We start from the raw sequence: 23,910 nt of genomic DNA, 5'->3' as shown, positions 1-23,910 counted from the left end.
TCATATCAGCCTCTCCTCTGGCGGCAGTTTCAACATGCTGTCCATCTCCATGCGTGCTCCTGCCACCTCCTGGGAGCTGGGGCTGTAGGTGCCCTCCGACTGGCGCTTGCGGCGCGCCGTCAGCACCATGAAGGTGGTCGCTATGACGATGAGCAGCAGGCAGCAGCAGCCCAGGGGGATGACCACCAGCAGCCAGGGGAAACGCTCACGCCGAGACTGCTTCTGCTCCGGGAGGAAGTGACCAAGACGAGGGGACACACGCACGCACGCAGGCACACACACACACACACACACACACACACACACACACACACAGTGAGACAGGCATACACAGATTTAATATTACATGACATGGTTTAGTTTAAAGTGACGTACACAAAATGTATAGCCTAGTCAACAATATAGAAAGGGTGTGGAGATATAATACAAGTACCGGTATGCATACACATGCACACACACGCACACGCACACGCACACACACGTGCGCGCGCAAACACACACACACACACACACGCGCACACACACACACACACACACACACACACACACACACACACACACACACACACACACACACACACACACACACACGTGCGCGCGCAAACACACACACACACACACACACACACACACACACACACACACACACACACACACACACACACACACACACACGCTCCATCTGTGAAAAGATCGGGGCTCCTGCAAGTGAAGGTGCCCTAGCGAAAATTAGGCGGAAATTATGATCATCATCATCATGATCATAATCATTATCATCATCATCATCACCCTCTTCACCCTTCTCATCACCCTCCTGTTCGCCATCATCATCATCATCATCATCATCATCATCATCATCATCATCATCACGAATATGCAACTTCATGGGAGATTAAGTGGCGCTCTGCTCCAGCAACGGCTCTTTTAGCTGTGCTGTTCCGTTCTCCTCTCCTGATGAGTGAGAATGTACAGTACTTTGTGTTCCAAAGACCCTTCCAACTGTGTCCATTTTTCAGGCCTATTGCTCCAGTTCTGGCAAAGTACTGCAGTTCAATTTTAATTAGACTGGCTTAGCTAGATGGTTACTGGCTTGAGTTATGTAAGTTCACTCAGAAGAGGGACAACACAGCCAGTCACGATAGTACACAATACTGTAGTGTCATATTCAGGGCCGGATTAATGCACAGGCTAGATATGGCTGCAGCAAAATAGGGGCCCCCACCTGCCCGCCTGTTGTGTCAAGTAGTTTTAAGTAAGGGTTAACGTTCGGCGAGAAGGTCGCTACCGTGGAATAGCAGCACGACAGAGAGAATCTTTAGACCCCGACGCGGAGCGGAGTGCTGCTATTCCACAAAGCGACCGACTCGCCGAAAGTTAACCCGCTTATTATATGCAACGGCACTGTTTTGTTTTGCGCAGCAACAATCTTAACATTAAATAGGCCTAAAGACATGTCCCCGCCATGTGTGAATCATTTAAGTACTTAAATGATTCACACATGGCGGGGACATGTCTTTAGGCCTATTTAATGTTAAGATTGTTGCTGCGCAAAACAAAACAGTGCCGTTGTGGAACACCGCTAGGCAACAGCTAGGTAGCCAGGACAACAGGTGTTGTCTATCACAGCAGCTGATTAGAGTCTTGTTGAAAAGTCGCTTTAGCAGTGAAAAGTCTTGTTGCCATTGAAAGCGGTCTGTTATAGACCAACCCGTCCGTTATCGAAAAATAACAGACGTGCGAACGTTGGGGAGCCCCGTTGAAATGAATGGAGCATTCGACCGATGACGTCACACCATATAATAAATTGTATTAATACTCCTCTGGGTTGGAGTTATGACACTGTCTATGTCATTTCTAATTTTGTTGTGAAATTTGCCTTCCGTGGGGGCCTACAGCAACCTGTGGCCTAGGGGCCCCAGGCCCTCTTAATCCGGCCCTGGCCATATTGCACAGTATCATGGCAAGATAAAGGTACCACGCACTGATGAAGGCTTGTTAGCCGAAAGGCGTTTGCTTTTTGGACATGGTGGTAATATAAATAAATAATGAGACGCAGTTTGTGAGTGCGGATTTCTTCTTCCTTAAGTTGACGCTTTTTATCTCGCACCCAAAAGCTTTTCGGTTTTCCAAGAAGTTGAGCGCGTCCTCTGCCAATACTTGAAGATAAAGGAGGCCTTGTCAATCCTGGTACACAAAACTGGCAGATAAGACGGTTTTAATACTGTGTTGTTTTTTCTTTTTTTAATTTGAAATAAGTCCACCATACATATTTGCTTTACCACAGGAGGGAACAGCAATGCATGTAGACAAACTGGTAGGTACACCAATGTTCTCATTTGGTATATTCTATATATCTATTCCCTCTGAAGGATGTGAGAGAAGCAAGACATTTTTAGGTAATCCTGTGGTTCTTTGTGAGTTTCCTCATTCAGGATATACCCTATCCTATCCTATCCTATCCTATCCTATCCTATCCTATCCTATCCTATCCAATCATATACATGTATATATGATACCTTATACAGTATATCACATCACACCACATCATATAATATATCATATACACATGGCCGTATCTACCATTAAGGACACAGAGGTCATGTCCTCTGTATTTTTTTCAGTAATGTAAAATGTATTTATTGCTAAAAAAACGATATATGATCAACAATGACTAATTCAGTCTATATACGCCACCCCCATTTACCCTCAAGGCAGTGATTAATGAAAACAAACTTAAGAATTTGACTGAAGTGTTTGAAGCATTCTAAATGTACAGTATGCAGTAGCCTATAAGCACGCAGTATTTGACCTCGGCATTTGAAAATGTGGTTACGGCCCTGCACATACAGTAATGTCATATCATATCATATTTGATCCATCTCCTGTGAAGGTACAGTAAGTGGGTGAGTAAGGAGAGCTACGTACGCTGGTCTCGCAGTGAGAGCCGCTGAAGCCTGCGGGGCAGAGACACTGGAACTTGTTGAGGCGATCCACACAGGAGCCCCCGTTCATACAGGGGTTAGACGCACACTCATCCACCTCCAGCTCACACCTGTGGACAAGAGCAGAACAGAGGCAAGGGGTAGCAGAGAGAGAGAGAGAGAGAGAGAGATAGGGAGAGAGAGAGAGAGAGAGAGAGAGATATAGGGAGAGAGAGAGAGAGAGAGAGAGAGAGAGAGAGAGAACAGTTCATGTATGTTATGGATGTTCATTTCATGGATTGACGTGACGTGATCCAGAGGCCAGTGAGCAACACTATGATATAAACAGGAGAAAAAGTCTGTCTGCTTGTGAGAAGTTGCACAGGGGAAAAGGCCATGCTATTTGTTACTATACAGTATGTGTCGAAATGCGTCTATGAAAAGTCATGTATGTACCTGTATGTGTGGCCTTTTTCCTGTTTTCAACGTTTAGTTCTTTTTTTTGGTATTTTATGACTTTATTTATGACAGGACAGTGAGAGAGGGACAGGAAATGAGTGTGAGAGAGAGATGGGGAAGGATCAGCAAAGGACCCAGCCAGCACAGCAGACCCTCCCGTGCCCTACCGTTAGAGTGGGGCCTTCAATGTTTAATTTGATCAATTTCACGCTAAAAAAACCCTATAGGGTGAAGCCTGCTCCAAACCTTATGAACTGTTATGGTCTACTGAGAAGTGTATCTAACCTGTAGCCTGTGTAGCCTGCCGTACAGACACAGTTGCCTCCCCAGTCCTCTTCGTGGCAGGAGCCCTTATCGCCACACTCCATTTCATCACAGGGAAGAGGAGGGTAGTTCCACCTGCAAGCAGGAAGAAAGCCCCATCATCACAACTATATTTACACATAAAAGCACAGTACATTCAAGGTATGCTTCTGTACAGTATTTATGTAAATGTTCATCATTTAATCTCATAAAGGAATGTCATAAATGCCTTTAAAGACCTATAATAAACCAAATAATTAGTACTTTCAGGTTGTGGAATATTAGATCTACTCCTCTCTTTTTGGTGATCGACCGAAGCATTATACTAAAATTGTCAATTGAGTTCTAGGACATTATATTCATTCCTGAATTTCCCCCTGGGGATTAATAAAGTTACTCTACTCTACTCTACTCTTATAATTGGAAATGCCCTGGTTGCCAGGTTGGTGAGCATCCCACCCATGGTAATGGCTGTGAATGCAAGACCAGAGGACAGAGGGCATACTCACTGGCAGCGGGGGCCAGTGTAGTTTGGCGGGCAAATGCAGGAGTACTGGTTCACCCCATCCTTACAGGTCCCTCCGTTCTCACAGTGCCCCTCTACGCAGTCATCAACGTCCGTTTGGCAGGTCTTGCCCGTGTAGCCCGCGTGGCACGTGCACTCGAACTTGCCGAGGAAATCCCTGCAGCTGCCGTGGACGCAAGGCTGCGACGCGCACTCGTCCACGTCCACCTCGCACCGCCGTCCCTCCCAGCCCCGCTTGCACGCGCACCCAAACTCATCAAAGAGGTCCTCGCACGTGCCACCGTTTTTGCACGGTTTGGCGTCGCACACGGGATCGCTGGTGCAACCCGTCCGTATCGCCTCGTCCCCGACCCTGTAGAAGCGGCCGGTCTGGGGAGGCTCGAGGTCGTCCACGAAGGGCAGGTACGCGCCGCCGATCCTCACCGCGCCCAGGCAGCCCTTGAAGCTCTGGGCCACCATCACCACGGTCTTGTCCTCGTTGAGGAAGTGCAGGCTGCCCGCCAGCATCTGGCTGCTCTGGCCGTCCGTGATGCCGTCCAGCAGGATCTCCCAGGGCGAGGCCTCCTGCTCGGGCTCCCGCATGAAGATGTGCACGCGGTGCCACTGGCCGTCCGACACCCGCCGCTGGCCCAGGAAGTCCAGCGCCTCCACGCTGTTCTCGCTGTGGATCTCCACCTGCACATTCAGCACAGCACAGTGGTTTAGTTACAAAAGCCATGTCGTGGCACATTGCATTCCGAATTGTGCAGTGTTTACATGACAGAACAAGCGGAATTAAGCTTTGTTCAGAATTAAAGTGAGTTAATTCCGAATTCAGTGTCTCATGTAAACATAGCCATTGGGGCCAGATGGAATTGCCTGTGATTCAACACAGTGTGTTTGCTGAAAAGCAAGACTTATTTCTGAGATTAAGACATGGTCATTACCCTAAAACTAATGTAATAACTACCAAGATTAAGACATGGGGTAACAACTGACATGACGCAGGCAGGAAAGTGTCATAAACACTTGTGTTGTGCTATTTGATTATTGTCATGAAAAGTTGACATTATTTGGGCTGTGTGTGTGTGTGTGTGTGTGTGTGTTTGTATGCGTGCATGCGTGTGTGTGAAGGACCTTTTTTAAGCAGCCTGCGCACCCCAATACATGTCATCTTGTCATGACAATATCCAAATGACACGTTCATGATGTTGACATAATAATGTTTATGACACTATGATGTGACTATCATATGACGCATGATAATACCTTGAGCGAGGCGTCCATGAGCGCCACCTGCAGATACTCTGCTCCGTTGGAGGCCTGAAGCAGCAGCCCGTTCTCCGTACGCGTCCGCACATCCAGGCTGAGGCTGACCACCGGGTCGCTCAGGGACCCCCTGGACGAATACTGCAGGGGGGTGTTGTCAAATGTGGCGTTGGAGATGCCTGGAGGTGTGTGTGTTTGTATGTGTGTGTGGGTGAGTGAGTGAGAGAGAGACAGACAGACAGGCAGATGGACAAAAAGACAGATGTAAACATGGTAACAATGCCATATTTGTAACATTAACCGTAGGTCACCAACCACACTAAAACATTTACATACTGTATAGAGTAGAGCAAGACAAGAGAAATACAACAGGCCTCAGCTAGGGGTGGGCGATATGGCAAAAATTTCATATCACGATTTTTTACATGAAATCTTGATTCTGATTTTTTATCACAATCTCTTCCATCCAAAAAAATAAAATCAACAAAAGTCTATTTTGATATGCTTGCAATTTGTAATTTGCCGTTAATAAAATGTTAACACACCGATGACACTCATAAAGTGCACAATTAGAATACAATAATGTAAAGAACAAAAGTGAAGACACAAGTAAGTAAACATCACTTTGATACTGATAGTTAACATCCTCACTGCAAGACGATCTATACGATTCCTTCTATTTGGCAGATTCGAGACGATCTTGTACTCGATATCACGATTCACGATTTATATCGTCATATCACCCACCCCTAGCCTCAGCTGAAGTTTCAAAATCAAATCTTCAAAGCTTCCAAGTCTCCACATTTGATGATAAACAAGCCAATGTTATTCCACGACTGAGAAATACTCATCTTTACTTAGTCTTTACTTACATTCATATCCATCAGGTAGGTCAACACAACGGCCACCGTTGATGCACGGGTCACTGACGCACCACACGCGTGTCTCACACTGTTTCCCAGTGAAGTTCAGAGGACACGAACAGACAAAGTCGTTCCAGGTGATGGTGCACTCTCCGCCGTTCATACACGGCTCCTCCTTTAACGTAAAATTGGTCTTTGTTATAGTCTATGTACAAAATTATTAGCAGCTGAAAGGACGATGGTCTGACACTATGAGACTTTGTGAAGAGGTAGGATAAAAAAGTGAATTCTTGCTGTATGCATGGGTTGATGTTTAAATGAATCAAATCAATTAGCTATCAAGGTCTTCCTGCACAGTGTAGTTGAATGACCATACCCATTAACCTTACTATCATGGCACCACTGCATCCAAGGTCTTTGTACCACAACCCATACCACAGAGCCTTGATACTGAGAGAGCTTACTGACTGGAAAATACATTGCCAATGATGAAGTATGAGAGTATGAAGTATGTTGTTCCATGGGTGACGCCATTGGGCCCATTGGTGGGTTTATTGTGCAGATCACACCTCATCCTGGTACGTGCTGGTGGTGGTGCATGCTGTCTGGGAAGCACCAAAATAAAGCCAAAAGAGGAAGAACAACAAGCGACAGTAACCTGTTCCACTTTCAAGTCGAGTCGGTGGTGGTAAAGCACCTTCCAGTTGGTTTCCAAAGAAGAACAAGAAGAAGAAGAAGAAGATGAACAAGAAGAAGGGTGGCCAATCCTCCCACCTTATTTGTGTCCATGGCCAAACTACACATTCATGGTGTGCGTAAGTACGTAAGTAAGTAAGTACGTTTGTAAGTAAGTGAGGAAGCTCTCTTAGTATCAGTGCTCTTTGGTTCAGATTCAGTCTCAAACCCGTAACTGCAGAACAACTCCAGGATGGGAGACAGACTCTCTAACTAGACTATTATCTCAGTAAGCAGTGTATTATTTTGAGGTGTGCTAGTTTTGTTAGTTGTTCTAGCTGTTGTTAGTGGGGGTTTTCCATGTGACTTTTTCATATCATGTAAAAATCCTTCGTCAAATACCTTCAATGCATTTGAAGCAGGTTTAATAGCATCCATTGACAAAGACATAAACTTACACGCCACTAACTTCTATGGAAAACAGTACTTGTTCATATCTGCTTCGCTGCAAAACAGAACTTGTTGAGGTAATTGTGAAAAAGGAAAATTATATTAGCAGAAGGAATGCTCTTAGTGTGTGACTGGTGCTCATGCAGGTCACCTACCTTGCATGTGTCATCACTTAAGCAGTCTTGCTCCACGTTGGCAGAGTCGCTGGGGAAGTACACGGTCGCGTCCTCGGATCTATTCCAGGCGTCCAAATCCAGGTGGATGTCGTCCAAGCGCATGTCTTGCAGGCAACCTTTGAAGTGTCCACCCCACTCCTCCAGCTCCCCCTCCAGTAGTCCACCCACGTAGGCCATATCGCCGTCCCCCACTACCACGTCAGCAAACTGGCCCAGTGTGTAGCGTAGACCCTCGTACTCAAACACCACCTTTCCATCCTCTTTCAGCTCCACCTGAACCAGGTGTTTGTGACCATCGGCCAGGAAGACTGGCGCGGTGAGGGGCAACGTGTCTGGCTGGGCATGGATCATCAGACGACCAGCCTTCAGGAAGAGTGTGAGGTATGGGTTGTCTTCTTCTGGATGGGCGAGCTGAACGACCAGGCCATCCTCCTTCAGGGAGCGCAGGAAGAAGGACACTGTGAACTCTTTACCATGCTCGTTGCCTATGTCGTATGCCACGTAACTCAACGTGTCCTCATGGCTGAAGGTCCAAGAAGGAAACTCTGCAGACAGGAAGGTATACATGTTTCAGAGGAAAAAATCCAGCAAATCTCCCAACAAAACTCCTTACCCCTGTAGAATGTCTTGTTGACAGATACTGACTACCTTTAGCTGGACAGAGGGTGGCTGGACAGTTGATAAAAAAGACATTCAACACCTATTTCCCCATGGAATGAAATTGGGCATAAGCAACAGAACAAAGAGGCATATCATTTTGATATTTCAATACCACAATTCTTTTGATGCCACAAACTCTCAAAGTTATACAATAAAACGGACTTCAAACCCTGAGACACACATGCTATACTATGGTACAAAAGGGTAAGTAATCCGCTCACTCACCATCTAAGCAACTGTTGCCATAGAAAGGTCGATGGCAGTCGCAGGTGTACTCCGTCCACAGGTCCAGGCAGTCACCATTTCCCGAGCAGGGGTCTACCTCGCACCATTCCGTCTTGACGCAGCCCAGCTCCAAGTCCTGAACAGCGTCCTCTGGAAGGTTCTGTGGCAACACCACCTTGGAGTCGATCAGCAGGTCCTCCATGCACCCAACAAAGCCAGTGTTTTTCTCCAGGTTCGCGATGTACTCCTCCTCGTCTGGGACGCCGCCTACGTAGACGTGGTTGAAGGAGTCCGGGTGATGGAAGAAGTGGCCGTCAGGGGAACTGCTGCCGTTCACCACCCGACACCCGTCCTCGTCGCAGCCCGGCCCCTTCAGCACCAGGGTCAAACCGTCACCTGCGACCACCTCTAGGTCACGCCAGACTCCGTCATACACCTGGCCGTGGAAGGTGGCCTCCAGGTCAAGGTCCCCAGAGACCGCTCTGGCCTTCAGACGTCCCTCCAGGATCTCCAGGGTCATGAAGCTCTCGGCGTCGCCCCTGTAGAGCAGCACCATGTGGTGCAGGGTGGTGCGGAAGCGCAGGTGGACGCTTGGGCCTGCACTGGCGCTGCTCACGTCCCTACGCCTTCTCTCTTGCTCAGGCAGCTCCACCTCCACATGCATGATGCCCGGCGTGGAGAAGGAGAAGGTGGTGGGGGTGGAGCACACATCGTCGGTGAAGCCTGGCTGGCAGCGGCAAGTGTGGTGGTGGTCGTCCACGTCCAGCCACGGGACGCAGATGGCGTCGTTCTGGCACTCGTGCTCCTGGCAGCCCAGCAGCTGGACGTCGCAGTTTGGACCGCCCCACGGAAGGCTACCGCTGCCCTCTTCTTCCTCCAACAGCTGGGGACAGTGGCAGGTGTAGTCGGCCACCCCGTCCTCACACAAGCCGCCGTTCTGACATGGCTGGCTCTCACACTCATCGATGTTCACCTCACAGGAAGCGCCTGAGAAAAAGATGGAAAGAGGAGTTTTTACTCTTTTAAATTATTTTTTTCTTTTGGACCTCACATACAACCTAAATGCATAGATCAATTAACCATCTACCTCTTCCACCTGCATTTACTCAACCATGAAGTCCAAAAGGTTCTACACAGTCAGCCATCATATGTACTGTACAGAACTAAAACATACACAGAACTACGCTCAAGAGCTATACAGTGGGTTTACCTGTGAATCCCTCAGTGCAGACACACATGTATGCATTGACTAGGTCTGCACAGGTCCCTCCATTTTGGCATGGCTCGGACACACACTCATCAATGTTGACGGAGCAATTCTCTCCTGTGGAGGAGCAGGAGGGTTAGCTTATCAAACATAAAGTGTACAGTTAGATTCTCACCAAACACCGCAATGTTTTAAGTTGTGTCTGGGGATGCCCGGTTTAAGTAAGGTTGTCAAAGGCTCTTAAAATTGTGTAGGTAGTAGTAATATACATGCTGAAGGGAATTTTGAAGAAATGTATATTTTTTATATTCAGTGAGTTTTTTCTTAAATCTCGTATAAAGTATAGTACTGGATATAGCAATACAAATGTGTTGGTTTGATGATTGGATGCCCTCAGCATCTCTGTGAGTTAGCTTTTACCCTTCAGGGTCAGATCAACCAACCTGTGAAGCCAGGCTGGCACTGGCACACGTATCCAGATGCGCTGGCGTAGTTGAAATGCCACCCTTCCTCCCAGCTGGCAGGGTCTGACCTCTGGAAGCACTCTCCATCATTAAGACACGGCCCGTCCGCACACTCGTCAATGTCCACCTCACAGTTGTCACCCTCGTAACCTAGAGAGACAGTGAGTGCGTATACATGCAGTTCAGTATTCCGAATATGATCGGGATATTAAGTATCCCGAATTTGCGTTTGCGCATATAAAGACTTCAGTATCCCGAATAAGCTCTTATTCGGGATACTGAGAAATCGGGATATGCTAGGTGGAGTTTTCCGAAAGAAGCCGGGATACTGACGCATGTATACACCTTATCCCGAATACAGGGGCTTCCCATGGAACGCTGTTGCTGGTATCCAGGCTACACGCATTTGAAGAGAATTCTATAACGGCCAAGAATGTAGACTGGGATATAACGTTCTGTGCGCATATAAACACCTTATCCCGAATATGATCATAACCGGGATAAGCCTCATATTCGGGATACTGAACTGCATGTAAACGCACTCAGTTAGCGATGTTAAGGCCCATTCATACACTTGGTGTGAGAGGGTTCCGTGTGGAATGTTTCACAGATTGTAACAAAAGACGGTAAACGTGTGTTGTTGACAGTTAAAATGAATGGAAATGAACCAAACATAGACTATAAATTGGGCTTTAGCTGGTGTCCAGGTGAGGGTTTCAAGGGGGGAGGGGGGCACAAATGTGCCCAGGTCCAGGACAAACCGAACCTTCCATCTGCCCAAACTGCTCATCCCCATTCTCATCTGTAAGGGTTCTGGTGTACCGGCACCAGGTAACATAAGAAACGCCTGCAGTATAGTTTGGGGGCCAAAAATGTTTTTGCCCACCATGGCCACTTAATTCCTTTACCCATTGTCCCTGCTGCACAGTGAAGTTTCCAGCGTTACTTTAACTCTTAGATAGTTGAATTTCACACCCATGGCGTTAGTGCTACTCTCTAGGTGTTGAATTAACACTGTAAGATTTACTGTGTGGTATGACTAACAGTGATTGTGAATGAAATTAAATACTGCACTATGAAAGACATATACATAAAATACATTAAAAACATGTACAAAAATGCCAACAGTGTATGTGTTATAATCCAGTGACGTCAATGTCAGATTAATGACCTTAATACCAGATTAATTGCGAACTCCTAGAAGTCTGGAGACCAAAATGTTCATTCATTCGTGCATTATTACATAAATGCACAGCATAGGGTGCAAGGTACACTGTTTTGTGACCTACATACAGTAGTGTTCTGTTACGTGAATAAGTGAGTCCCCAGCCTACGAATATGAGTATGAGTATAATAACTTCATGTCCTCTTTTTTGTAAGTCGCTTTGGATATTTCCAAATAAACACACTTAAATCCTTTATGCAGGTTTTATTAGCCAGGGCTTCAGTCGGCCAGACGGCCATCCTCAGGGCATAATAAAGTTACATAAAGGATTTAAGTGTGCAGACAGGTTATTTTGAGATTTCACATTTTTGATTATGTACAGTAACTTCTTCATACCGGTAAGTTGCTTTGGAGAAAAGTGTGTGTTGAAATGAATGTATGGGGTCGATGGGGCATTACCTTCCAAGTAGACAGAGGACAGAGGGGTTAAATGCAATGTACTGTAATGTGAGTGTCTGTGATGGAGTGGCCATCATTAGGATTATGGGTGTGCTCTATCTCGTCAATGAGCCTGGCTCTTTGGTGTAGTGGTCAAAGCACCAGTTTGGTCCCCTAGAAGGTGTGAGGTTGAGGTTGACTTGCTGCTACATGCATGGGCGTAACTACCATTGAGGACACAGAGGACATGTCCTCTGTATTTTTTTTTCAGAATTGTAAAATTGATCTATGATGAAAATCAATCTATAATCAACATTGGTAAATTCAGTCTGTATACGCCACCCCCCCATTTATCCTCAAGACAGTGATTAATGAAAACGAACTGAAGAAGAGTTTGACTGAAGTATTTGAAGCATTCTAAATGTACGGTATACAGTAAAGCACACAGTATTTGGCCTTGGTATTTGAAAGTGTCTGGTTACATGTAATGTTATATCTATGAGGATCAGAGTGTGGTACCTTCCCAGCAGGTGCAGTGGTACTCGTTGGTGCCGTCCTCACAGGTGCCGCCATGTTGGCACGGCTCTGAGGCACACTCTGGGATATCCTCCTCACAGTGGTCACCCATGAAGCCCGTGCCAGAGCAGTCACACTCGTAACTGAAAACAGAGACATGTACAGTACAGAGTAGGTATGTGAAGAGTTTCTTTGCAAAATTAACTTTTGCACTTTATTGTTGGAATTTACTGTGCAGATGTCCTTTCAGCTATGTGTGAATTCTTGCCATTCAAATCTTCTGAGAACTTATTTTTTAAAACTTATATAAAGGTTATATGCGATGCAATGCCCATACAAAAATACTGATGTGTTTCCCATGTGACTACTTTTCATGTGAGTGTATTTTACAGAGAGGATAACTACAAACACAACACAAATATGGAGTCAGATGGCGAATTATTCAGAGCACAATGACCATTTGTATTCTAATGAGTACAACCATCCATGGAAATAGAACACGAGTTGCAAAATTAGAACTATTACCAATAGTATTTGCAGTTATTCACTTTTTTTACATTATACACAACCCAGAAACCCACTTCCAAGTTTTTGGCAGTGCAGAGATGACAATAAGTACAAACAATGGTAGGGTAGGATTGGAAAATTGCCCAGAACACCCTTGAAGCTCACCATGGGCTCTATGACCTAGATATGATTAGCATGCTCCTGTGTTGCCTGCAACTCACGGGTTTCATTTCCTTCTCCCAGGCCAAAGGCAGTGGATTGGGAGCAGCTAGGGAGTTGGGCCTGGTCAGTCTTCCTTGTTTGATGCCCTGACACTGCCAGGTGGGTCAGGGGAGTGATTAACCAGGCTCTCCCTCTTCCTCCTCCATGAGTGAGGCACTCTGAGCACTGTCCCTCATTGCACTATTGCCTTGCGGCAGTGACGTGGCAACGTTTTGGGGGGCAGGTGCTCACGGTCGGGTGGGTGCATGTGGAACTTCCAGCTGCCTCACTAGGCTATAGTAGAGGCTATATATCGGGGCATTATTATCACACGCTGTTGATTGTCAAGCATTTGTAGAGTAGATAATAATATCAGCATGGACCACCACAGTACATTATGACAAAGAAACGAAAAAAAAAAAACTTTCAAAAGGGCATTTTGTACAGTAGTGCATAGGGGCAGGACAGGTGCTTTAGCACTACATTGTCCCTATCTGTGCACTCCTATGCCTTGTGGTACTTGTTCGGCTGCCCCCTTGCAAAGGTGAGGCATTAATGAATTTTCACTCTGCACTGTGTGCACTGTGTACAAAAACGTGAAGGTTCCTTAAAGAACCTTCCGTTCCTGGGTGGAGGAAGCTTAACATTCTCTGAGGAACCGTAAATGTTCTCCAAAGTATCTAAAAGTTCTGAGAAGTTCTGGAATTGATGCCTCCTCAAAGCATCTTGGGGTTTCTGGGTTAACTGAAGAACCTTCCAAAGAGCCTTGGGGTTCTTCCAAGAACCAATTTGTCACATATAGGTTCCTCTGAGAACTTTTAGGGGTTCCTTCCTAGTAGAACACGGCAGGCTCTTCAAGGTCTCCATATGCTATGTCACAATGCAATGGGATTTGCCTAGTTGGAGAAGTTTTGGTTAAACTTAACTTGACGCTGGCATCTTATGTGTGACATAAAAGTGTCATAATAGTGTCAAAACAGTGTCATGACACAGTCATTAACGAGTCATAAACATGATGTCAATGTCATAAACGTTTTATGGTCATGAAAAGTTGACATTGTTAGGGCTGTCTTTACCATAACATAATGTCACTTAATGACAGTCATAAAATGTTGATGACATTGACATAATGACACATGCATAATTGTGTTACGACACTGTTATGACCCTGTTATGTTATACGTATGACACCGTTGTCAAGTAAAGTATTACCAAAGTTTTAGGCTAAGCTGTTCACCTGTTGACCAAGTCGATGCAGGCGGCTCCATTGAGGCAGGGGTCACTTTCACACTCGTCGATGTTGATCTCGCAGTCCAGCCCCACGAACCCGAGCAGACACTCGCAAGTGTACAGGCCAATGAGGTCGTGGCAGATGCCGTCGTTTTGACATGGATCAGACGCGCACTCGTTGATCTCCAACTCACAGTCTCTACCTGAGCAGATATGTTCAAGAAAGAAAGTTAGCATCAAAGACAATCAAACTAAACTAAACAACTAAACTTTGTTATGTCAACGCATTGAAATCATGCTGCTTGTTGGCTTGTCTGTATTTGAAAATTGGAAGAGACGCACTCACACTATCACCTGCTACTGTAAGTCAAAGGTTTTTTTAAGTTGTCATTGATGTATCCCACCTATAGCAGATGAATTGAAGAGGGACAGGACAGCCCTCTTCAGATTTTTACTTATTTATTCACCCTGGGACATTTTGAGTTTAGCGCAATTCCTCAGCATGTAATGGCAAAATGTTCATGGGCAAAAAAAATGGTAAAAACCTGCAGAGGGCTGTCCTTTCCTTTTCAATTGTCTGTGTTTACACATTGCACTAAAACGACTTCCCTGAACTACAGGGCCCCTTTCCTTTTCGAACACCAACAACCTTTCTGTTTCTCCTCAAGCAATTCACTTTCTTTATGAGACAGTGGTGAGGAGGAGGTTGTGCCATCTTCACTATCTGTCTCATAAGCAGAGTGTCTAGCCAGGGGGTGGGTGGAAACAGGGCCTCTGACAGCTTTGGCGGGGCCCGGGACAGAGTCCCCCCAATACATCCAATGAAATGGGGACCAAATTCTGGCCCCCCCTACGTACTCCCTGGGCCTGGGATAACTGACCCCTTTGCCCCCGCCCTGTATGGGAGGGTGGCTAGCCGGCTGTGATGGTTGATATGAGCTCTGAGGAATTTCTTACTTGCGCTGTACTTTCCCCACCATGTCTATAGCAGATACCAGACCTGGCCTTTGGATATAGTGCAGGCCTTCTCACTTATGAGGAGAGAAAAGGGGAGGTGGTGTGTTTCTTTTCACTCTGTGGGAAGCTGCTATGAAAGCCTTGTGTTGCTGATAAGGAGGGTTCTGGGGGTCACGTTACATGACCCACAATGCATCACGGTCTCACTTCAGACCAGCATATGCCCTCCAAAAGCTGCAGTTGAGCAGTTAAGACATGGCCCCTGTTATAAATTTGCTGTTACCAGAATGCCAATGACCAAGTCACAATACATTACTTAAGATTCTGTTGTATTGACTGTTTTACTGTTCCACTTGTAACAGTGAATATGATGAAGCTGAAGCTATCCAGGAGGACAACTGCTAGTAGACTGACTGTAATATGGCCAATGCTTACCACATAATGAGATTAGGTACCTTGCTCAGGGGCACTTCAGCCCCGGATGATGACTTATGATACTCACACTCGTAGAGTGCATCTCCTCTCCAGTTATCCTTTCATTACAGGCTGCCCTATTTGGTATGAATGCACTGCTCAATTTTACATGCATCACAATGCCACATGCAGGGCATTTAAGGAATAAAGAGCCCCAGCCCGGAGAATTTCTCAAGAGATTAGCTTGAACAGCAGATGAGCGACACAGCTTTCCTACAGTATAAGGAGTATCTCAAGGGGCCTCTTGGGGGCCGGGGCCCGGTTGGCCCATCCATTACTCCGCTCTTGACTGAATGTGTGACAACTGGAGGGAAACTACATATTCACACCTGTGTAAATGTTCTGCTATAATCGAGTACATTTGGTCACTCTCTGTAGAAATAACATTGCAAGACCCTACCGTGGCCTTACAATACAATAGGGCACTCGTCTACTGTGCGGCCAACCCAAGTTCGATTCCCGGCCCGGGTCCTTTGCCGGCCCTTCCCTGTCTCTATCTCTCCTCACTCGCTTCCTGTCACCATCTTCACTGTGCTATCATAAAAAAAGTCAAAAAGACCCAAATAAAAATATATTTAAAAAAAAAGAAACAAGACTGCAAGGCGTAGGCCCACCTGTGTAGCCCAGCAGACACTCGCACACGTAGTGGTCCTTCAGGTTGATGCAGGTGCCGTTGTTATCGCAGGGGTGCGAAGCGCACTCGTTGATGTCGATCTCGCAGTTGGCGCCCTGGAAGCCCGGCACGCAGTAGCAGTGGTAGGCCGCCACGTCGTCCATGCAGATGGCCCCGTTTTGGCACGGGTGCGAGAGACACTCGTCGATGTCCTCCTCGCATTTCTCCCCCTCGAAGCCCTCGGGGCAGTGGCACTCGTAGCCGTCGGGGACACGGGAACACGTCCCGTTGTTGTGACAGGGCTGATCGGCGCAGTCCACCACGGGCATGCTACAGTCCTCGCCACCGAAGCCCATTGGGCAAAAACAGGAGTAGCCGTTGACTCCGTCAACGCACTCCGACATCAGGCCAGTGCAGGGGTTGCTCTCGCACTCGTTCACGTTCTCCGTACAGTTTTCGCCCGCGAACCCGTCGGGGCAGATGCAGGTGTACTCGGTCGTGCCGGGCACACTGTTGCAGTTCTCGCACGGCAAGAACTGGCAGGCGTCGTACAGCTCGTCGCAGTCCTTGCCCATGTAGCGCACGTCGGCATGCGTGGGGCACATGCACACATAGTCGTCCATCATGTCCACGCAGATGCCCTCGTTCTGGCAGGGGGACGAGGCGCACATGTCTGATGTGGCGCCGCAAAATATCCCTGTTTGAGAAAAAGGGAAAACAAACAGAATATGTTAGTTTTTGTGTGCAGCCATGTTGGTGTGAAGTAGCCTGACAGGCCAGACCATTCATTTTGAATTACTTCATAATCCACGAATGGTCTAATGCTTCTCTGAGGAGGGTTTTCAGTCGGTTTTCAGACAACCGGTGTTACCGGCCAATAAGCGAACGCACTTGGAAGCATAATAACATACGTCAGGAACGTCAACGGTCAGCGATTGGTCAGAGCTCATTTCCAACCAGAGCTGAGTTCACTCCTCCCGCCTAAGTGCTCCAGGGCACTGAGGACCCAGACCTAAAATGAATTACGAAGTAATTAACGTGGTCTGATAAAACCAGGCTAGGTGTAAAGTGGGCGTGAGTGTAAGTTGTCCTAAGAGACAGAAAAGATGCACATGCATTGTCCATGGAGACTCAGGTTCGAATCCGGCCTGGGCCATTCCCTAACCCCACCCTATCTCTCTCTCCCGCTCACTTTGTGTCTGCTCACTAAAAACATCTTAGTTCTTGTGTGCAGCCCTGTTGGTGCAAAATTGGTGTTGGGTAAGTGGTAGGGTATGTTGTTCTGTAACAAACAAACCACATTCTTAGGTTGCTGTGGTGTAGCGTGCTAATGCACCTGACCGTATACATACATGGGGATCCAGGTTCGAATTCAGCCTGGGTCATTCCACAACCTACCCCTTCTCTCTCTCCCACTGGCCTCCTGCTAGACTGTCCTATCTGAATAAAGGCAGAACAGCCCCCCAAAATATATTTAAAAATGCTTTTAATGAACATTAGGATGTAAACATGTTTTCCAAACCAAAGGAGGATGAGCGTCTGTGGAGAACAGAAGTTGCAGGCAGTTAAGCCAGATTATCTTCATTCGGGGGGGCAAGAGGTCAACAAAAAAACTTTCATTGTGACAAGGATTCTCATTGAGAAGCCCAAATTAATGGTTGGTAAAACTACTGGGAAACAAGGGGTCTTTCTCTGGCCTCCTATAAACCCTCGTAGAGATCACAGGTGACCCGGATTTGGATTTGGAAACACTTGTCCCAAATTGGCTGAGTTGACTCCCCGCTGTAAATCCAAGAGGCTGCGTGACTTTACCATAAGACAAGTAGAGGCCTCTAACCCAACCCACCCCAACCCCCTCCCAAATCCTCCCAAAACTGCAATGTTCCAACTGTGCTAGCCCCAAGACAGACTACCATATATTCTAGAGGTTTAACAACCTCTCACACGGAATAACCCACAACCCCCACCACTACCACTCGTCTCTTCTCCCACCACACCCCCAGGTGAAAGCCTCACCCACCCTCAACCATCTCTAGCTACAAAACCCGCTTTCCACAAACTCGGTTCTTTGTCTTAAGCTGGCTGGAGTCTTTGCTCATTGACCGGGGGGCTCTTAACAATGAGCATCTGGTGGGTCTCAAGGCTTAATCTTCTCCTGCCTGTCGCTCTCTGTGTGGGGTGGTGGAGGGGTCAGGGATGTTGACAACTTTGGACGGGGCCAGAGACAACGCACTATGAAAGGGCCCCCATCCCCCATATATGTCATGTAATGAGAACCTAATTCTGCCCCCAATCCGCCTCCCCGTGCCCCTTTCCCCTAGGCCCGGGACAACTGGCCCCATTGTCCCCCATGTCGGGCCTCCCTGGGTGGGGTAGGGTGGGTTGAGGACGAAGGGGGGGTGGGGGTCCTGGGCTGGACCACCCTCTGGGCGATAAATCAACTCCAACAGGCAGCACAACAAAAAAGCCAACAGCACACAGCAACGTGAGAAAGAGGGCTAATCAGTGGCCATGAGACAAAAGCAAGCAAGTCCCCAATGGATCACACTAAAGATCTCGTTCTGTACGTTTGCTTAATTCATTCAGTGGGGAGCGCACTGTCTTTATTTGCTCTCCCCTGATTTTTTCATTGTGTTGTGGACTTCCAGGAACTATTTTTTTGCTGGGCAGCGTTTCCAGCAGGAGTCTGGACTCCTGTCTCTGTGTGTGTGTGTGTGTGTGTGTGTGTGTGTGTGTGTGTGTGTGTGTGTGTGTGTGTGTGTGTGTGTGTGTGTGTGTGTGTGTGTGTGTGTGTGTGTGTGTGTGTGTGTGTGTGTGTGTGTGTGTGTGTGTGTGTGTGTTAGTGTGTGTGTGTGTGTGTGTGTGTGTGTGTGTGTGTTTGCATGCGTATGTGTGAGTATGCGTGTGTGCACGCATGCACATGCGAGTTTGTGCGTGTGAATGTTTGTGTGTGTGTGCGCATGTGAATGTGTGCATGTGTGTGTGTGTGTGTGTGTGTGTGTGTGTTGTGTGTGTGTGTGTGTGTATGTGTGTGTGTGTGTGTGTGTGTGTGTGTGTGTGTGTGTGTGTGTGTGTGTGTGTGTGTGTGTGTGTGTGTGTGTGTGTGTGATATATGCAATTTGTGTGTGTGTGTGTGTGCGTGTGCGTGTGTGTGTGCGTGTGTGCGTGTGTGTGTTATGTGCATGTGCGTGCATGCATGCGTGTGTGCATGCGTATATGTGGGTGTGTTTTTATTGCAACTTGTTGCTCCACTAACCTTATCCTCCATCACCTACCGGTATCTCTCCCAATTTACCACCCCAGTGCCCTGGCTTCCTCTCCCCTCCCGCTGGGCAGCCCTAACCTCACCACGGTGCTGCATAGCTGACGAGGGTTTATCCTGGTGGCTAATGAATCTGGGTCACTTACATGGGCCATTACTTGGCTCATCATCCATAGACACCAACAATGTGAATTAGACTCCACAGCTCTCCTGTCGCATACTTGAGGATTAATAGGGCATAACCTTTTGTCTTTTTTCGAAAAAAAAAAAAAATGGGGCTCTCTCTTTTAACAGGTTTGTAAACATTGTTTTTACTCTAATGTACTCAATTTGGCTTGTTGTAAAATATGACTTCACACCCAGGAGCTGAATGGACTTACGTACGTAGATGACTTTAGAATACACATGAGAAGACCGTAAAAATGGATTCGTGTGGGTGTGTGTGTGTGTGTGTGTGTGTGTGTGTGTGAGAGAGAGAGAGAGAGAGAGAGAGAGAGAGAGAGAGAGAGAGAGAGAGAGAGAGAGAGAGAGAGAGAGGGTCAGTGTGCGTGTGCGTGTGCGCGTGTGTGTGTGTGTGTTTGTGTGTGTGCGTGTGTGATTGTTGTTAATGTTGTTGCTGAGATGTGTTTGACTCTTGCCCAGGCCTCTCCACAGCTGAGCCTGGCCCTGCGCCGCTCCCATGTGAGTGTGAATGAGGCTGAACTGCATCCAGAGGAGGCGAGAGGGGGGATTTCTGTCGATCCGTTGACTAGATCAACCAGCCAATGGCATGAATGCCTTGTTGAGTCATCCGGAATTCCAGAGAAGCGGCCAACCCCCCCGGCTCCCCGTTCAGCCCTGGCCTTGGGCCCCCAGCCCCCGCACTTTGATCACTGCACTGCGCCCAAAATTTCATCCAAGCGGAAGATATTAACGATCAGAGACATAGAGACGGGTGGGGGAGGGAGTGGGGAGTTCAGGGGCAGAGGGGGAAGGCTTAGGAGTCAGGAATGTCCACAAAAAATACATTGGCATGCATTGACAAAGCAAGTGTCAACTTTTTTTTAAAGCAACTTTTTTGCCTTGTGCAACCCTACGACTTTTTATTATACCATGAGTACCCTCTCACTCCTGCTCTCTCTTCTTTATCCAAATGTGACTACGCTCCAAATATTTGGTATTATTAAATTTGTTCAGGGTACCCTCTGCAGTATGCTCACGTCACGTATCCCTAGTAGTACATGTACGCCTGATTGGGAATCACTGTTTTCAAGAACTGGAACTACATTACAGTACTGACACGGCCAAACCTAAAGGGTTCTGTGTTACTGTAACCTCTTGTACAGTAGACATAAGGGCGGGTTCATCACCTTACAGTACCCTATACGCGCGTAACAACAGATGGTTTTGGCGTTAATCTGGCCCTCCAGACTCATTGCTGCCACGCAACAGGGGGTTAAAGGAGAATCCCTCCCCATATCAACATGCAGTTGTATGTTGAAAACACACTAACACTGACTTGCCTTGTAAACTTTTTTTGTTCTGCTCTCTCACTATTGGGGGCATGGTTTGTTTACATTTTTTTTAAAAGCGTTATAACATACTCCCAACATCATCCCAAAAGTGTTACATGTGTTGTAAGTTAAAACGACATATTTTGTGTAAACAAACCATGCCCTGATTAGAATGGCAAGGATCTCAGGGTCTGAAAGGCTGAATAAAAAAATTGCAGTGTCATCAGATACTGACAAGTTGAGGGTAGCGTGACCCATGCACCTGTGAGTAAAAATTGGCAGGAATCGTGAATCAATCTTATATTGAAACACTCACTGGCCAACAACCAAGATGATGAGAATTCCTCAAGGCTACAAATACCTGTGGATGCACTCTGGTTCTACTAGTGCTGTCAGTGTGAGGTGTGACTTTAACGCATGTTAAATGGAAATAAAAAGACGCTCAAAAAAAGAAATTAGCAGTATTTCTCCTTTAAGTGAGACCCAAGTAATGCTTTAACCCATTGATGACTGAAACGGGAAGGAATTGGTGCTAAATGCCTAGGCCCTTTTGGGAAAAGATACTGTCAGCCTATAAAAACTTAAATATCGCAGCCTCTGAAGCACATAAAAACATGAGATGAGTTGCATTTAAACACTAAGACACTAATCTTGCTTTACAATGTGTTAATTTAGCTCTAACATGCCAACATTTTTAATAAAAATATCTCAAATCTCATGAGCCTGAATGTCGCCTCATGCACCTCCAGGCGCCAGAGCCATTGTTGCGCAATGCAACACCCAGCATCAGTGGGTTAAAGCAGATAGAGAGAGTTGTCATCAGAACTTGCCAAAGCCCAAAGCACCCCCACCCCCACTCGCACCCACCCGCCTTGCCCGCCTCACTGCAGTCGACCTCCGCTGACATCCCCATACGCCACGTGCCAACTAAGGTGGCGTCAGGGCGCTGTGCCATCATGCTTCTCCAGGGGCAACCAAAAGTGCTGTGACACTGATCCCAGTTGAAATGTGGAAGCCATGCCCTGCGCTGCAGGAGGTAGGCTCCACTCGTGACTTAGGGCTGAAGTGAGAGAGAGAGGGACAGAGATCGAGAGAGAGAGAGAGAGCAAGAGAGATCAAAAAGAGACAATGAATGGATGGGGATGCAGGGAAGGAGAGAGAGAGACAGAGGGTAGAGAGAACGAGTGTGAGAGAGAGAATGGGAGATAAAGATATTTCAATGGATGGAGAGAGGCAGGGAGCGGGAGACGGAGAGAGAGAAGGGGAGAGAGAGAAAGGGAGAGCGTGAGATGGAGAGAGAAGGCGGGGTGCCACTAGAGGAATGCTGGATAAAGAAGAGAATGGAGGAAAGCCCCCAACTGCATTGGTACATCGTACACATGCACCCAGCACTACATCCTAGCACCATAAACCAAATACACCCCGAATGCCCCCTCTGAACATGGGTCTGCTGGGAAAGTCACTTCAATCTCACCACCCTTTGTCAAAGAGTTACTTTCCCAACAAAAGGGGAAATATCATGTCAATGGCCTTGAAGGTAGAAATGTTATCAACACAGCCATTCAGTTGTTGAATGAATTGTGAGGAGGATTTCTTAGACACGGTTTTCAACTAACAAGGTTTGACATAATCCATTTTTAATTAACGTCTTTTTTCTTTTTGTATTGTTTTGTCAAGATGTGGGAAAGGCAACAATCCAATTTCATCTAGAACCTACTGTCATAGTTAGTATCCATCAGTGCTCTCAAATTTTGACCTGAGTTGCGGGTGAGATTTTTGAGATTTTACTGACACAGAGCTCCCAGTTTACAAAGTTTGGCTTTTGAACATACTCTTTCCACTTTCTGTACCTTACTTTCATTCAAATGTATGTGTCTTCTATGTGTAGAAGTGTCGTAACACAAAAGCGAATCCATGATTTTGGACGCAGACAACTCAACCCTGCTCAACACACCCAATCGGGTTATTAGGTCTGTGCAATATATCTGCTTATTGGTTTGGAACATTTTCCTGGGCGCTCCATACAGGGTAGCCTATGAACATGCTGAAAAAACAAACAAACACAATTTGGGCTTTGTTATGACATTTTTTTTCAGATTGGGAAATACAGCGGAGTGAGAGAGTGGGAAAGGTCCGAAATGAGTGAGTCTCTCTCCCAAAGAGTGAAATTTCAGGACAGTTGCGTCCACACACTTCTGAACTGGGTCTCCGCGAAGCATAAGCAGAGTAAGCAGGGCTTCAACCACTTTGCTCCCAAATTTGGGACCTCCTTAATTGAGATAGACTAAAAAACGTTATGAGGGGGGCCTCCTGGCCAGTTATGCTTAGGGCCCCCAAAACCTTATCAGCGGCCCTGCTTCTCAGAATATCTTTTATCAGCTATAGGCATATAAACCTAGCCTGGTGAACCAGCGCCACCCGCTGGACGGCAAAATGTTTTGTCTACGGGTGGGTCTGGCCTCGCATAATGATTCAATGAAGCCAGAATGCCAAGAATCTGGCAAACCAATTACAACGCAGATGTGTTTTGAATCAAAGTGGGCAGGGTTTTGAGGGAAGGTTGTTCTCATCAACAATCTTCGGATGTATTATGGATCGAGGCCAGACTAAATTAGACATCCACATTTAGTCTGGTTTATCAGGCTAATATAAACCTGAACGCTCTGTCACAACACTGGAACTTTATAAGGAGTGATGTGACTAAAGAGTGATGTCGTCACGCCTAACAAAAGCAGGTGCTTCAGGAGACACTCTGACACTGACAAGCTCCCACTGCCTCAGGGGTGCCCCGACCCCCTCAACACTCCACACCCACTAAACAAAGTTTTTGTCACACCGGGGACGGTTGAGGAGGGGGAAAGAAAGAAAGAAAGACAG

At 46.9% G+C, this 23,910-nt stretch overlaps 2 protein-coding genes across 2 annotated transcripts in view; both read right to left on the bottom strand.

The window, feature by feature from the left end:
* Positions 1–21,988, bottom strand: crb2a (crumbs cell polarity complex component 2a). The gene is made up of 14 exons (XM_063211106.1): positions 21,901–21,988; positions 16,280–16,975; positions 14,242–14,437; positions 12,300–12,439; positions 10,157–10,327; positions 9,717–9,830; positions 8,507–9,493; positions 7,601–8,166; positions 6,330–6,495; positions 5,458–5,636; positions 4,193–4,884; positions 3,666–3,779; positions 2,926–3,052; positions 1–222 (listed from the first exon to the last, which is right to left on the bottom strand). The coding sequence occupies exons 1-14, from the start codon at positions 21,986–21,988 to the stop codon at positions 1–3; spliced, it is 4,458 nt and encodes a 1,485-aa protein (XP_063067176.1).
* Positions 1–23,910, bottom strand: part of setx (senataxin) — a 1,003,984-nt gene that overhangs the window by 1,530 nt on the left and 978,544 nt on the right. The gene's annotated exons all lie outside the window — the stretch shown is intronic.

The sequence above is a fragment of the Engraulis encrasicolus genome, chromosome 11 (genome assembly GCF_034702125.1).
Source record: "Engraulis encrasicolus isolate BLACKSEA-1 chromosome 11, IST_EnEncr_1.0, whole genome shotgun sequence".
Lineage (NCBI taxonomy): Eukaryota > Metazoa > Chordata > Actinopteri > Clupeiformes > Engraulidae > Engraulis > Engraulis encrasicolus.
Note: the sequence above shows the minus strand (reverse complement) of the source record. Positions and strands in the feature narration are given on the sequence as shown.